The 16,784-nt window shown below is 38.7% G+C and overlaps 1 protein-coding gene across 1 annotated transcript; it reads right to left on the bottom strand.

The window, feature by feature from the left end:
- Window positions 1-386: 386 nt before the first annotated feature.
- abhd17aa (abhydrolase domain containing 17A, depalmitoylase a) lies at window positions 387-14,484 on the bottom strand. The gene is made up of 5 exons (XM_017496209.3): window positions 14,302-14,484; window positions 6,637-7,031; window positions 5,735-5,929; window positions 4,469-4,648; window positions 387-2,513 (listed from the first exon to the last, which is right to left on the bottom strand). The coding sequence occupies exons 2-5, from the start codon at window positions 6,993-6,995 to the stop codon at window positions 2,288-2,290; spliced, it is 960 nt and encodes a 319-aa protein (XP_017351698.1). The 5' UTR covers window positions 6,996-7,031; window positions 14,302-14,484; the 3' UTR covers window positions 387-2,287.
- Between the last annotated feature and the right edge of the window lie 2,300 nt (window positions 14,485-16,784).

Here is a 16,784-nt window from a genome sequence, read left to right as displayed (position 1 = left end):
CACTTTTGGTAGGTATTAACCACTGCATACTGGGAACACCCCACAAGACCTGCTGTTTTGGAGATGCTCTGACCCAGTCGTCTAGCCATCACAATTTGGCCCTTGTCAAAGTCACTCAGATCCTTACGCTTCCCCATTTTTCCTTCTTCCAACACATCAACTTCAAGAACTGACCGTACATTTGCTGCCTAATATATCCCACTCCTTGACAGGTGCCACTGTAACGAGATAATCAGTGTTATTCAATTCTCCTCTCAGAGGTTTTAATGCTATGGCTGATTGGTGTAAATAAGTGATTTGAATTACAGCTGGAACTAAAGTCAGAGCTGAAAATTCATCAGCACCTTCTAAGGAACCAGATTTAAGGTAATTAAGAACACTTCTAACGCAGTCATCATCACTTTTATTAAATCAGTTACATTACAACACATACATTCTTCAGCTAAGAAAAGGATACACAAAGAAAAGAAAAAAAGTTCATTATGCTTCTTTCACCAACGGAAACATGCCTACACACTTATACAAGGATGCAGCGAGAAAAAAAGAATAATACATTAATCATTTTAAATATGAGGGTTTCTAAAATGTTTTTCCAAACATCTGCATCATAAAGCTTAGGTTTATTGCCATTTGGAGTGTAGAGGGTGAGCGTACCCACACTGAGGCTGCAGCTTACACTTATAACTCATATCATTTTGATGTTATTGCACTTTGAGACCAAAACCCAAGGTATTTTTTGGAATTTAAATAGATTTTGTCCAGGTGATCATGTTCAAAAGTGACTTTAGATTGATGACAAAGGCAAATCTAATTATCTTAGGGAGTGGGCTGAATTATCCTCTTTTCACTTCAACCAAATAGCAATAAAACTATTCTCCAGTCCCTTAAGAATAGCTCTGATTTAGACAAAACTAGAGCACTAGAGCAAAAACTTACTCTTAGAAAAATAGATTTGCAAGTTCTTCGTAATGTTCTTAAAATGCGTTAAGTACAGCTAAACTGCGAGAAATGGTAAATGTCAAATAGATTACTAAAAAAACTAAACAAAACAAAAATGTCTGCAATAAGAAATACCAAAAAAGAGGAAGGATATCTTACAAATTAGCAATGTGTTTTTGTTTAATGCATTTATATTCAAAACCTCTCAACATTTCTTAAGCTTTACAGACACTGCTGCTGTGAGAAAGAGGAAATAGTGCAACAATGTCAGAGATCGAAAGGGAGAACAGAAGTACGGATTCTTAATTCACAAGAAAACTTGCGAATTAAAAAAGTGAGGCACTGGGACGATGTACGAATAGTTAGTGTGTATAATGTCACAGTGAGACAGAGTGAGAATGTGTGTAAGAGAGATTTTAGGGAAGTATATACAAGATATAAAGAGCTCAAGAGAGACATGAATGAGATTCAGAGGAAAGCACACCAACAAAGCAGCTCAGATTAAAAGATAACAGAGAAACCCCTAGTTTACTCGTAATCTAATCATCATTGTGGAGAATGAAAGATGAAAGCTACATTCATGTGAATTTAATTGCATTAAAGGAAAAATGACGGGGGTTTTTTCAGTTCATTTGTTCCGGTCGGGGGGGGGGGGGGGGGGGGGGGGGGGGGGTTTCTATCAAGGTTGCCTTATAGTTGTATTCACAGTAACCCAATGTATATGGCTTGCTGCCTAAATTTAACACTCAGTTCATGTCCTGTTAAACACACACCAGACTCAAGATGCTGCTGGCTGAGTGGCAATCCAAATGTGTTTAAAAAGGAACAAATTAAACGGAACAAAAGGGTAAAAGAGGTGCTTGAGATCAAAAAGCATTTTAAAGAGTCTGTAATAAATCAGTACATACACACTTGGCCCATATAATGGTCTCCACAAGGTCAGACAAAACACCCGATCTGTCCAGCAGAGAGCACATACATACAGGAAGGAGCAGAAAATTAAATCCTCCATTAAATTACCATTAAATCCACCAGCCCAAAATATTGAACCAAACAAGAATTAATCTAAGAAATTGCACTTATGGCAGTCTCCGTGTAGATGCCTTGAGCAAAAGAAATAATAACATTATAATAATACAATAATAATAAGAAAATTATGACAAATACAGTTTGTGGTGATTTTTGCCCTGCTATACTGGACCCACAAGGTCCTGCTTCAAGATGTTGAGCCATCCAGGTCTGCATGTTAATATTTACCAGCCTACAGAGTAGAAAATGTTGAAGCAGGCCCTCAAATTGACACTGGAGTGTTCGTTTCACCTGGACTGAGCTTTGAGCTGCTGGATTTTCAGGCATACTGCGCGGTCAGTTCCTGGCTGATGAAGCGGCGCAGGCGCTCCAGGTACTGGCTGTAGAGCTCGATATCGTTGTGGCCGGCTCCCTCCACCCACAGCGGCTCCACGGCCTTGGGGCAGCGCTCGAACAGGGCAAGGCCGTGCGAGAAATCAATCACCTCATCCTCGGTGCCATGGATGATTAGCACTGGAGATGTGATCTTTGACACCTTCTCGATGCTAAAAGAAAAGGTGGAGGTATTGGTTAATATAGTACAGAGAGACTGATCAATATCATGGAGGTTACGTCACAAAATGATGTTTGCATGGGTTGTGAAACCACTTTCACAAGCTGACAAGCCCGAATAACCTCCGGCATACCCGACAAGCCCGAATAACCTCCGGCATACCCGACAAGCCCGAATAACCTCCGGCATACCCGACAAGCCCGAATAACCTCCGGCATACCCGACAAGCCCGAATAACCTCCGGCATACCCGACAAGCCCGAATAACCTCCGGCATACCCGACAAGCCCGAATAACCTCCGGCATACCCGACAAGCCCGAATAACCTCCGGCATACCCGACAAGCCCGAATAACCTCCGGCATACGCGGCAAGCTTGAATAAACTCCGGCATACACGACAAGCTTGATTAAACTCTAGTTTTGGTTGAGTGCTTCGATCGACAAGCTTTGTCATGTTGCTTGCAAGTAGTTTACACTTAAGTGGATAATCTCACCTGGACACTCTAGACTTAACATATGTAGTACATAAGACATGCTGCTATAAGTGCTCAACCCAGAACATTTCCTCACAATATGCTGATATTGAACATGAACCACTGTCAGGTTGCACACAGAAAGGGCCCTTTCGAGTTACGCTGTTCTAAAGTTTCCTCCTCGTGTCGTCTCTGGTTTGCTCACTGAGGATCTCATTCTGATCTCCTGGGATTTTCACACACTACAGTCTCTAGAGTTTACACAGAATTGTGCGGAAAACAAAAAAAAAACAAAACAGAGTGAGCGACAATCCTGTGGGCGGAAACGCATTGTTGATAAGCGAGGTCAGAGGAAAATGGCCAGATTGGTTCAAGCTACCAGGAAGATTATAGTAACCAACATTCATCATAAAAGCATCTCAGCATGCACAAAATATCGAGCCTAGAAGTGGATGGGCTACAACAGCAGCAGGACAAATCAGGTTCCACTTCGGTCAGCCAAGAACAAGAATCAGAAGGTATCATGGGCACAGACTCACCTAATCTGGACAGTTCAAGATTAGGGGGAAAATATGCTGTAAAGCAAAGGTGCCTTCAAAAATAATAATTTAAAATGGAACGTTTCTGCATTAAAAAAAAAGAATTCTGTAAAGCGTATTAAATAGCAATACACTAAACAAAGTCAATATTTGGTGTGACATCCCTTTGCTTAAAAAAAACAAACAAACAAACCCAAACATCAGCAGTCTGAGGTACAAATTGTGCAGTTTTATAAGGAAATTATACTGATGTATCACTCAGCATCTTGGAGAACCTGCTACAGTTCTTCTTGAGACTTTGACAGTCACACTTGGGTTTTTTGTTTTTTTTTGCAGTTATGCAGTTTTTTTTAGTTAGTAAAGTAATATGTTGAAATGTAATTTTTTTTGTTATTGACTCAATAATGCAGAGGTCAGAAAATAAACATCTATAATAAACTTTGTATAAAAAAATAGCATGCCTACGACTTTTGCACAGTACTGTATGTAAGCATCAATAAATAGATAGAATGACTTATGATGAAATATTATAGCATAGTACCAAAGTTTTCTTACGGAAAAAGGATCCTTCAACAACTGTGTGTTTTTTGCTTGCACAGTTCCAGCTGAAACATGCCATATCTCAAGAAAAAGTGTACTAACCTCTATATATTATAAATGGGGTTTCGGGGCTAGTAAGGTATCTTAATAAAAAGACAATTTTGCTCATTTCATATCATTCTGAGTAAGCAAATTATACACAAAACCTGTGATTCGAACACTAGTAACAGTCATGGTCTAAGAGCCGTAAAGCCAAGCAAAGTGTCTCAGTAACAGATAATGGTGAATTTGGCACAGTAAGCATGTTACACTGTTGTGAACTTTGTACTAATTATGAATATCTGTGTTCACTGGTTTCAAATCACTGCAGCTGACTGGGTAGGCGAAACACCTACTTTGGAAAGGCGTCAAAGCAGTAGGTCTTCTTGGTGTCAGGGAAGGCCACTCTCATACCCGAGGTGAGGGGGGAGTGGAGGACCACGGCAGCACACTCATACCGTGACGCCAGGTCCACCGTGGGCACCGTGCCAATACTCTGGCCATAAAGGATGATATTCTCGGGACTAATCCCATATCTGGAGAAAAATTAATGGACAAGTTAATAATAATAATCACAAAACCAACTGGTGGATAATTATTACCCTGTTTGATATTTCTAGAAAAAAAACTTCTATTTTACACCTTTTTTAAATGTTTCACCATGAAAGGCAACAAAAAGGCAGTGTATGACATCTGGCAGAGTGAAGAGCAACATCTGGCACAATTAGAACAAGCAGATCAGGATGAAGAGTTCAAAGGCAGTTACAAAGGCAAAAGGTGAGCATACAAGTTATTAGGCAATAGTTATCGCTATCACAACCGGTGATGCAAACCTTTAACCTGGGAAACTTGCCTAGACTAGACTAGACCTACAGACTCCACAAATATGAAATAAATGTGTCCGTATATCAAGCTTCATCATATCAATGATTAGACGCTTCTTACTTTAGTGGTTTATTTTGTGTACAAGTCCTTGTTAATGAGTCGTTACTATAGAAACAATAATGTATTAGAATGAATGCATTAACATTTGAAGTAAAGCAGGTACTTTGTAAACAGCTGCTGCTACAGAGAATTAAATCAACACCTTTGGACCGATTTGATTCAACAGCACTGTGGTATAATTTATAACAAAATGTACCATAATTTAGCAACAGAAACTGAGAGACTGCATGCGTGGTGTTGCATTTTAACATCGTCTGCTGAAGTCTTCACATGTCTCTGGGAGTTAAGTAAATAAACAGACATATGCTCGGCAAGGATTTTTTTTTTTTTAAATATATTTTTATGGCTTGGGGCTAGAATAGTTATCACACATAAATTGCTTTGTTGATTTTTTTTTCCCCCTAAGGGTATGCAAACTTTTGCACTCAACTATATATGCCATTTTTGCACAATATGCTTATGTAGTTCCTTGATATCTCGTGTCACATGTTGCTGAAGGTTTATCAAAGTTTTGGCTCTAGAGGAGGACACTTGACTCTATTCTATAACGTTCCCACTATCAAGGTTTAAGTATTAGCACTTCACATAATTTAGAGCAATGTGGAGGTCAAGTCTGTAATGTAGTAAAACAGTACACTTAGCTGCAAATCTTCCCACACTGGATGCCTTTTGCTCACCTGGTGCGCAGCGCATGCCAGGCGGCATCTATGTCAGCATAGAGGTTCTTCTCAGACGGCTTCCCCGTACTGGCTCCATAACCCGAGTAGTCGTAGGAGAAGATGTTGCAGTTGATGCGTGTGCCCAGGCCAATGTAGAAGCTACTCATCTGACCCAGATCCACAGCATTACCATGGGAGAACAGCACCGTGTACCTGCAGAGACAAACATGAGCAATCCTTACAGGCACACAACTCCTTTAGTACTCATAAAAAATATATCAAGACTAAAAGAAATGTAACATCCTTTAATAAGTACAAGACTTCTTGTGAACATGTTCAAGAGTTCACCTTTAAAAGATTTATACATGCTATGAAATAAAGGCTTCTACTACAAAAAGCTGACATTAAATGCTGTTTTTGTCCAATTAAAATAAGATGATGAAGCTCAAATAAAATAACTGTTCTTAAATCGGATGAATAATTATAGCGATAATTAGTATCAATAATTATAGTGGTATACGAGATAAATGATCATGAATTTTTAAAAAAAGAAGAAAAAAAAGACCAAAACAATTATAATAATGATTGCAATCATTATCACGCAGCACTACAATTAGACAAACAGCAGCACATTCATTCACGAAAATGAATAAATTACTGCAAAAATGGATTACTGTATTGACCCCCGCAACATTATAAATAAATAGATAGATAGATAGATAGATAGATAGATAGATAGATAGATAGATAAATTAAAAACAGTACTAATGTTCCGGTAATGTGTTAGTTTATTTAAAAAGGTCCATGCTTGTCGTCATGGAAAGCCCATATAAATAAAGGACAGTATGTTATTTGCTTTGTGGGATGGAAACGGTAGCCTGCACATATAATATTAATACTAACGATTGTAGAAGTTCTACCTGGCTGTGGGGGCACAGCGGATGTACATGCATCCCACTTTGTTCCCACGACTAGAGCGAGTCAGGAAGACTTCTGTCCTGTCCAGCTCTCTTTGGGAGTACTGGAACTCGGCTCGCTCTGAGAGATGGAGCTTCCACCTGCCCTCTCCACCTCGGTCTCCTCCTCCACCTCTCCGACTCAGCCGAGAACGCAGGCCCGAGGCGCTCTGATTTGAGGTTATGGTCGGGGGCGAGTCTATTTCAGGCAGTAAAGTGTAAGTGGGCTCTGGGGGTAGGAAGGCCAGTTTTGCGGCAATCCGACTCGGGCAAGGAGGGCAGCAGAAAAGGCCGCACAGCTCGCTGACCGACAATCCATTCATCTTTCCAGCACCGAGTTACAGAAAAGCTGGAAGAACCTGAGAACAAGACAAACAGATCCAATAGCGTTAGACAAAGTTCGGCTGACCAGACAAAACAAGATCTATCTGAAGCTTCCATGAAAATGACTCAATGTTAATATATAAACACCACACACAATTAATCCAATTATGAGATTAAACATATGGGGGACATTCACTGTAATGAATATCCTGTTAAATATCTTAGCATCTATCAGTGTTTCAGAACAATTGTAGAGCTATATTCAATTCAGATCACAGGTTTTCAACAGGATTCAATGCCAGTAAGAAGTGTTGGGTTGAACTCGAGTCAAGACCTAGTCCTTAACCAATTGAGTCCGAGTCCAAATCGAGTCTAGCAGAGTCCAGAAAGTAATTAAATTGGAAAAAAAAGATTTGAAATTGCAATTGTAAACTCAACACTGAGCTGTTAAATTAATATTTTAAGCTTCACAAACCAATGGCAACATAAATGTAAACAAAATACCACTATTACATCTTGCTATTGCCATTTAATATTTTTATTTCATGTCATCGCATCTCAACTATTTTCCTATTAAAAAAAAAATGGTTTCAAAGAAATAAAAAAGGATATAGAGGTATATGTAGAACTTTTAAGTGTATGAAAATACAAATGAAGCTGTGTTGTTATTGTATTACACTATATTATTTGCTCCAGTTCGAGCTGACATTTCAATGATTTGATGCGTCTCCCCCACAGTTATATAGGCCGAGAGACAGAGAGTACAGAGTCGAGTTACATTTAGCAGCACGCCATAACAACAAGCTTCATGCTATATTACTGCTTTTAATCCGTCTATGAATGACAACAAACTCATTTCTGAACACAGCTGTGTTCTTTTTCATTCCTAAAATGAAAAAAGAAATCCCCATCAGCAGGGTTTATGATATTTACTACATTAAGAAGTACATTTCACATGAAATTCAAGACTGAGCACCAAATGTTAATGTTTAGGGGTGGGCGATATGACTACAATCTTATTTCACGATAACAATACATTTTCTCAGGTAGGTCTGTCAGTAGTATTCAAGTGAGAAATACTATGGAAATTGAATAAAGCAATTAAATGTAAAATAAAACAGACTTCACAGTGTGACATATACAGTGATTCTTATTACATTTACTGAAGTTATTCAGTCAAATGAGTGAGAGAGTGATTTTCTCTCTCTTTTGTTGTTTGATTAACATTAATGACACGGACAACAGCAGGTTTATTAGACTGCTGTCACTTTAAGACCTAATGCACAGATCAAATACACTGTACTGACACCTCCGATTTTTCCCCCCAACTGTTTACATTCACATAAGACATAACCAACTGTGTTTACATGAATACTCGGCCAGACCTGCATTTTGACATGGTGCATGTGTATTTTATTTATTTGACCATCCAAGCGTAAAAAAAAACGTTAAAGAGACCTCAATTCGGCACTCGCATGATGACGCATCTTCCAGTGCGCATGTTTCAGGTGTGTGTGCACAGAAAGCCCCCTGGTCAGGCAGGAAGACATTCATTAATTTCTTCTTATATTAATTTTATATTGTTATTTATTTTTTATCTTTCTTTTCGCGTTACACATGACACGGTCTCGAGTGTGCTCGGAAAAATTTCCGAGTCCACGTCAAGTTCAAGTACAAATTTACCCGAGTGCGTGACAAGTCCGAGTTCGTTCAGAATTGGACTCGAGTCCGACTCCAGAACCAAGTACCCCAACTCCACCAACAAGCATTGTAAAACAATTTTTGGATTCATATATCTTTAGGTATTTAGGTGCATGATTTGGGGTCATTATCTATGGCACAGCCTGGCAGATGCAACCAGGTTTTGGTCTCAGCAGTCTGGTAATTAGCAGACTTCTTATCATATTTAAAAGCTCCTCTGAACTGCTGGCCATAAACCAGACCCAACCTATCAGTTAGAGGTGTGCATCATGACTGGGATCTCACATAACCTAAGTCATCGTCACCTCTTCTGTTAGGGGTGCACAATTAATTGAATATCGATCGCGATTACGATTTTGCCTGCCCATGATTACATGAACATGACGTCAATATCAACTGCGATATGCGATATTGATGTTTAAAGTTCGTCCTCCACTCATAGAAAAGTCCGCTGCAGATGAAATCAAGGGCTTCCTAAACTTACAGTCAATCACGATAGAGCGGCGCAGGGATGACCTCATTTTGTAATCCCAAAACCTGGAAACGAGGGCATTTTAGCACTTGATCTGCCAGTTTCGCTGCGAGCTCCAGTGCTTGCGCGAGGGGAAATCATGACACCAACATGTAGCTAAATGGCACTACAGAGGTTTTCGGGGACATTAAACCTCATCACGCTAAACATGAAAACACTTTGCAGATAAACTCAGGGCTCTACACTGCGACCATTTCATTCACGTTTGTGACTGAAAAGTTTATTGTGCGACTGTCAATAAATATTTATTCACACCGGTGCGAGTGACCTGTTCGGAGTTGTATAATACAGTCGGAATAAAAACTACAGGAAGTCCAAAATGCATCTACACCGTGCTTGTTCTGATTTAATCGCCCAAAAAACATAATATTATCAGCAGACATGGACACTGTACTGGGGGAACCGATCTAAAACTGATAAACAAACAAAAATAAAAACACTAAAATGTAAAGACAGAAAATGTGCTTAATTATAAATAAATCCTTTAATATAAAAAATAGATATAATAACTTCATAAAATATAAATAAAATGAGAAATGGAATAATATTTAATTACTATGGGTTGCATTTAATATCAATTTGACATTAAGCTTAGTTCGCTATTTCCTTAGAAGGCTATTAGCCTTTTTCCTAATATGGATCATGCTTGTGTTAGTCTACTTTTAATTAGGACTCTTTATTGTTTAAGATATTTAAAAATAAATATTTTATGCTTGTTTATTTATCAATTAACCAACAGTATTTCTCATTGCTATTATTTTAATTCAATTAACAGTGACCATGAGCAGAGAACTTACAATTAACTGTTTATGACAGACCTCCTGATTAAAGCTTAAACAAAAAAAGATTGGTATCTGGTTCGGTATCAGACGTAAAAACCCTGATCGGAGCATCCCTAATGAACACCAATAATCTAAAGCGCTATGCATCGGACAGGTAAATGAACTAACACAATCACATCCTATATGAGATTATTCAGATATATACACACAATATACACAGAGCGGTTCGAGAACTGACTCCAGCACAGAACCATGGCAGTGGAAAATGTCTAATAGTGTAGCTTTAAATATATTTAAGAGGAGCAGACTTCAAACACTGAACATTGAGGTTTATTGTATTTGTTTACAAGGTGGAACAGGTTAAAGGTTGTATTTTGCATACAGTCTGTACAATTGACTGAAAATATTAAATTTAGTTTATCAGAAGGTAAATTAATTAGTCTTGGCTCACACTATATTCCTAAATTCTGTGATAATTGACCAGCTCAAGTTTTCACATGCCTACTTCTGTGTTATATTGTGGCACATTAATGTGCCTTAAAAAAACATAAATCTAGACTTCAACCGTGCTCCAAAATTTTTGACTGTGCTCCTAAATTTTTGTAATTGTTAGAAAGAAATTTTTACCTTAGAGCCCTGAAACTGGTTCTCACAATTCCCCCAAAAAAGGTGGATAAAGATTCATCCACAGAGTAAATCCATATTATGGAAAATGTGTAAATTATGTTTGGAAAAGTTGCGGGAAGCTTGGTGATGGTGACGTTCAAGTCGAACGACCGTGGTGTAGTTTGTTTATAGCATACAGTTAGCTTTTTATTTCTGGAGATTGTATTTAGGCTTCAAACTTCATAAAAGTTGTGTTCATTTGTGAAAATTATCTTGATACACAAAACGTGTTAGCATTGGAAACTTTTGTTAATCACAAAGCTTTTTTTATTATTATTATTATTTTTTTTAAATATTTCAAAAGTCTATGTGAAAATCCATTGTGTTTTTGTCGAGGGAACCGGTGTGATGCTAACTTCCGGGTTCTGCTACAAAATGATGTCATCGCTGCACCGCTCTATTGGGTGATTTGGCTGCATCTCTACTCCTGTAAACACTGTTATTGCCTTTTCTGTATACGCCTGAATTGTTTTCATTTGGTTGCATATTGTTTTATTGGATTGCATATTTTCATTTGGTTGATGGAATTTTTATTGTTACTTATCCTATATTCTGGGTACAATTTTATTTATAATTTGCTTCTACGAGATGATGCACTTTAAGGATCAGTCTAATTTGATGCAAAGATTTGTACATTAGCAGGAATTTAGCACAACATGGAGGTGAAAGCAGCCGTCTGTTTATTTAAATATGAAAGTGCAATAAAAATATGTTGTCACTAAAGTCAATTAATAATCGTGAAAAATAATCATGATCTCAATATTGATCAAAATATTTAGGATTATCATCATTTTGGCCATAATTGTGCAGCCATAGGTGCAGTAATGGGTTTACTCTGGTCAGGGGTCACAGTGGTTATTAATCTACGCATATTTTGAGTACCCAACTAAATTTGTCAGAAACTCGCAGGCAGGTGCAAACAAAGACTAAGTTTACATGGACAGCAGTAATCTAATTATTGACCTTATTCTGAATAAGACAATATTGTGATTAAGGTGTTTACATGAGTCGCTTTTAGAATACTCCTTTCATGTTCCCGTTTTACATGTTATAGCACATAGACTGATTAACAGCACACTTCATTACGTCCCCATGCCACGCCGTCCCTCCAGAATTTCACGTATCAACATACAGTTTTGGGTGTTTTTATTTTACATTTTTAAGGAAGCTTCGAGTGCAGTTAATTATTTGTCATGCTAAACGTGCAAACAGACGACTGCTTGAAGCCATGAGCTGTGTTTGAAACCGTGTACTTAGCTACAATTTAGTAGCTGAGATGCATGTATTTCACCTACTATATAGCAGGTAAGTACGTGGTTTGGGGAGGCAGCCGTGCTCTCGTTTGCCATAAAACAGTTGAGCCCTGCCGTGTGTACGTGTCCTGTCGCAGAATGCAGTGAAAACTCCAACACAACGTTAATAGTGTGATTAAGGTGTTTACATGTCTGTAATGCATGTCGATAATGCGACTAAAACAGGAATACTCCACATGTCTTAATTCGATTTGTGTTTACTTTGATTAAGGTAATAAAAATTGCTGTTTACATTGTAGTTTCTTAACCATCTAACTACCATTGTCTTAATCGGGTTAATATTGGATTATTGTTGTCCATGTAAACGTACTGAGAGACATGTAAACACCTTAATCACACTAATAAGGTCGTGTGAGAGTTTTCACCACTTTGTACGACAGGACACGTACACACACGGCAGGGCTCAACCATTTGACGGTAAGAGAGCACGTCTGCGTCCGAAACCATGTACTTACCTGCTATATAGTAGGCGAGATACATGTATCTCAGCTACTAAATAGTAGGTAATTACGCGGTTTCAGACACAACTCATGGCTTCAAGCAGTCGTCTATTTACACGTATAGCATGACAAATAATTAACTGCATTCGAAGCTTTCTTAAAAAATTAAATAAAAACACCCAAAGCTGTATACGGTACCATAACGAAGACGAACTGTATGTTGATCCATGAAATTCGGGAGGGAACGTCGGACGGCGAGGTGACGTAATGATGTGTGCTGTTAATCGATCTATGTTCTATAACATGTAAAACGAGAACATGAAAGGAATATTCTAAAAGCGACTCATGTACCTTAATCACAATATTGTCTTATTCAGAATAAGGTCAATAATTAGATTTTTACGGTCCATGTAAACGTAGTCAGTAATGCACGTTGATAATGCAATTAAAACAGGAATACTCCACGTCTTAATTCAATTTGTGTTTACTTCGAATATGACTTTAGTCAGATTAAGGTAATCAATAATCGCTGTTTACATAGTAGTTTCTTAATCAGAGTATCGTCTTAATATCAGATTATTATTGTCCATGTAAACGTACTGATAATGAACTGCGTGAGGAGGCAGGATTGGTCAAACTTCCTGCAGGACCAGGCGTGATTAGGAGCAAGGAGTCAGAACCTTGACCACACCTAAACTCACGTTGGTGAATTACCAATCATGAAAACAACATATCGCTTACTTTCTATAAGAATTAAAAGGTACATTAGATATTTGAATGATTTGAATACATGTTCACGAAGCTCCGCCCCCAAAATCTACCGTGGCCCGTAGAATAGCATGTCTACAAAATGACTGACAGGAGCACATCCAAACAACCATTCCAGACCGGAAGTCCGTTTTCCAAACGGGTTTCAGTGACTTAAAATACTTTTGCTTTTTTTTTATAATCATGTATTAGGAAATAAACCCGACTTAATTCTTACTTTGAGAATATTATGTAAACCAGATTTAGGTCTTACTATAAGAATTACACGCTGATGTTCCATGAATTAGTCTGATTCACAGACTGTGGCGTCAACATAATATCAAACATACGAGTTATTAAATCTTAATAACGACAAAATACCTTGAAATAATTTGTTATTAATTCGAAAAAAATAAAATAATGAGCACGAACACATTTCCCTTCACAGGGCTCCCAACTGTTTTGAACGGAAAATCTTAATCACTGTGGTCACAGTTCATTTTATATGAGCGTTTATGCTCTTATCTTAAAGGGTGCCAATAATTCTGGTGTTAACCGTCGAATGTTTATCTTTTTATACATCCATAAAAAAAAATACACATTTGTAAACGTAAGCGTTGTATAAAACTGAACGACAAAGTGTATATAGTGCAAGCGTTACATGTAACAGTTCTTATCTTTAACAAGACAGTAGTGTAATTAGCTAGCTGAATTAGCGAGCTTCCTGCTCCGAGCGGCACAGCGTAGCCCTTTTCTCTCGATGTAATTCGATATAAAAAGATAATTAAATGTATTAATCATTTTTTTTACAATAATTGGTGGTTATTTAAGTAGTCTTAAAAGTGTTCCCTCGCTGTCTAGCTATGTAACTATTAAAATACATAATGTTCACAAATGCTGCTATCTGCCTATCTCGGCAAGCTACAGGCTGAATCCCAAATAGCGCGACACTTCTTATACAAGTGCACTACACAGGTTGTGTAATGATGGCGGCTACACACTATTGTTTTGCACTAGATGACCACTAGAGAGCCGTTTGAGATTCAACCAAAAAGAGTTTCGCTAAAACTTGGCTAGTTCGGTGTCGGGTGCGATAGTGAAAGATATACATCCGAAAAACTTACCGAAAACTAGCAGAATCTCCGAGAGGTTTTTATGTATCTATACATGCCAAGACATTAAACTCGGTTCCCAATCTTTTCCCCGTGTAACTAAAATCATCATTAGGGATTAAGTGCAGAGAGTCATCCGGTCTGAGTAGCTGTTTTGCTAACCGTAACGACAAGCAACACATAGTGTGAAGGCTGAGATTTCGTGTATAAGGAGTTTACGACTCGCCTTTTCTCCAAAATAAGAGCCGTGTGCCATTTTGTATGCAATTACTCAACTAATTTCATCTTCTACAGTAGCTCATTCCCTTTCTAACCAAAACAATGGCCGATAAAGAATGATTTGAAATATTAACTTTCATTATTGTCCATACCTGACAGTATCTCATTAGTAGGGATGTCACGATACCAAAAATCTAGTAGTCGGTACCGATACCACCAAAAGTACTCGATACCAAAGTCGATACCACGGTGTGGTATAAAAATACAATTAAAAACATTTTATTAAAAACTCTCCTGGAGGACATCCTCCTCTGGCTGATACTGGCAGAGAAGGGGGGGAGGGGGGTGGGCAGATGGCAGAGGGAGAAGAGGGAGGCTTGGGGGGGTGGGGGGGGGGGGGTATTTTAGTTATCAAACACTGTGATAATGAGTGGAGGTGCACTCCTAAACGCACGTGCGCACACACACCTTATACTCTGAATGCAAGCATTAGTTTAAATTCACTGACATGGTGGCAGGCCAAAAAGATTTATTAAAAGCATGAACATTTGAATAATTATTAGTGACATCAGACTACATTTAGCTGACAGGACACGGGCTGAATGGCGATGCATGGGGGCCCATTAGGAGGTAGTTTATAACACTGCAATGCGTTAGCGTCTTTAACAAATAACAGACTATCGCTAACATTACATGGAGCATAACGTTAGCTGGTTTCACGGCCACAATGCCAGCTTCCTCAAACAAACATAATATAGGACCGTCTTTCAGGTGCTTCTCCAAATTCCAGGTGTTTCCTCACTTTGTCTGAAATGAACGATAGCATCGGTTGCACACCGAAAACCGATACTAGCTTTCCTCTCAGTCGGGGCGGAGCTAAACTTGTTAAGCTAAGCTAAACTTCTGTAGTTTTTCTCACCTGTGTGCTTGTAGGCGTTCTTCTTCTTCTTCTTCACCACTTGTGGACCGACTAAAACACTTGCGCGTATTTGCTGCCCCCATCAGGTCCACAAGAATTGCGACCTCGGTACCTCCACTAGAAACGGTTCCAATGCTAGTGCAGAAAAACATGTACCGTCACGTTTTAAGAATGTCGGTACCGACTTGGTACCGAAGTATCTGTTCTCGTGACATCCCTACTCATTAGAGTCACTCAAGTAGGCATGCTTATTTACATTTAGCAAGGTTATGCAAAGCTGGAGCAACATAATTAAATATGCTAGAGAAACGTTATCGTATGCTCCCCTGAAGGAATGGTAACATGACTAAGGTCATATTGAAGTTACATAGACTAAAATATTTAGATTTTTCATTGACTAAAACTGTTCAGACACTATAGTCAAGTCAAGTGACTTTCTTGTCATTTCACACATATACAGCTGGTACAGTACACAGTAAAACGAAACAATATTCCTCCAGGGCCAGGGTACGGCATAAAACACAGGACTACAAAAGTTAACACATTTCTACATTTGTGTAAACAGCATAAGGCAGTACAGTAACTACTAAAACACGACAACAGGCACAGTAAGAGACAGCGTAGCGCCGACCAGTACACAGTTTTAGTGTGGAAGTGTCGGATATAACAGTTCAAAAGAATAACAATATAATAAAAACGCTGTGAATGTAAACATAAAATACTATGATGTAGTATTCAGCAGATAAGCATTTATTGCTGTAGCAACCAGGTAAAGAGTATAGTAGTGACTTGAATTTAAATACTTAAATAATTTTATAAAATAGAGTTGCAGCAAAAAGGCAGATAGTCAACACAAAAATGTGCAAAAAGTGCCAGAAAAGTGGGTTGGTGTTCAGTTGAGAATGTGTGTGTGTGTGTGTGTGTGTGTGTGTGTGTGTGTGTGTGTGTGTGTTGTCAGTCAAGGCTCTGAGTGTTGAGGAGTCTGACGGCTTGGGGAAGAAGTTGTGACACAGTCTGCCTGTGAGGGCCTGAATGCTTCAGTACCATTTGCCTGACGGCAGGAGGGTGAAGAGTTTGTGTGAGGGGTGTGTGGGGTCATCCACAACGCAGGTGGCTTTGCAGATGCAGCTTGTTGTGTAAATGTCTACGATGCCGGGAAGAGAGACAACGATGATCTTCTCAGCTGTCCTCACTATCTGCTGCAGGGTGTCGCAATCCGAGACGATGCAAATTCCATACCAGGCAATGATGCAGCTGCTCGGGATACTCTCAATAGTCCCTCTGTAAAATGTGAGGAGGATGGGGTGGTGGGTGGGAGATGGGCTTTTTTCAGCCTTCACAGAAAGTAGAGGCACTG

Source organism: Ictalurus punctatus, chromosome 20, assembly GCF_001660625.3.
Source record: "Ictalurus punctatus breed USDA103 chromosome 20, Coco_2.0, whole genome shotgun sequence".
Taxonomy (NCBI): domain Eukaryota; kingdom Metazoa; phylum Chordata; class Actinopteri; order Siluriformes; family Ictaluridae; genus Ictalurus; species Ictalurus punctatus.
Note: the sequence above shows the minus strand (reverse complement) of the source record. Positions and strands in the feature narration are given on the sequence as shown.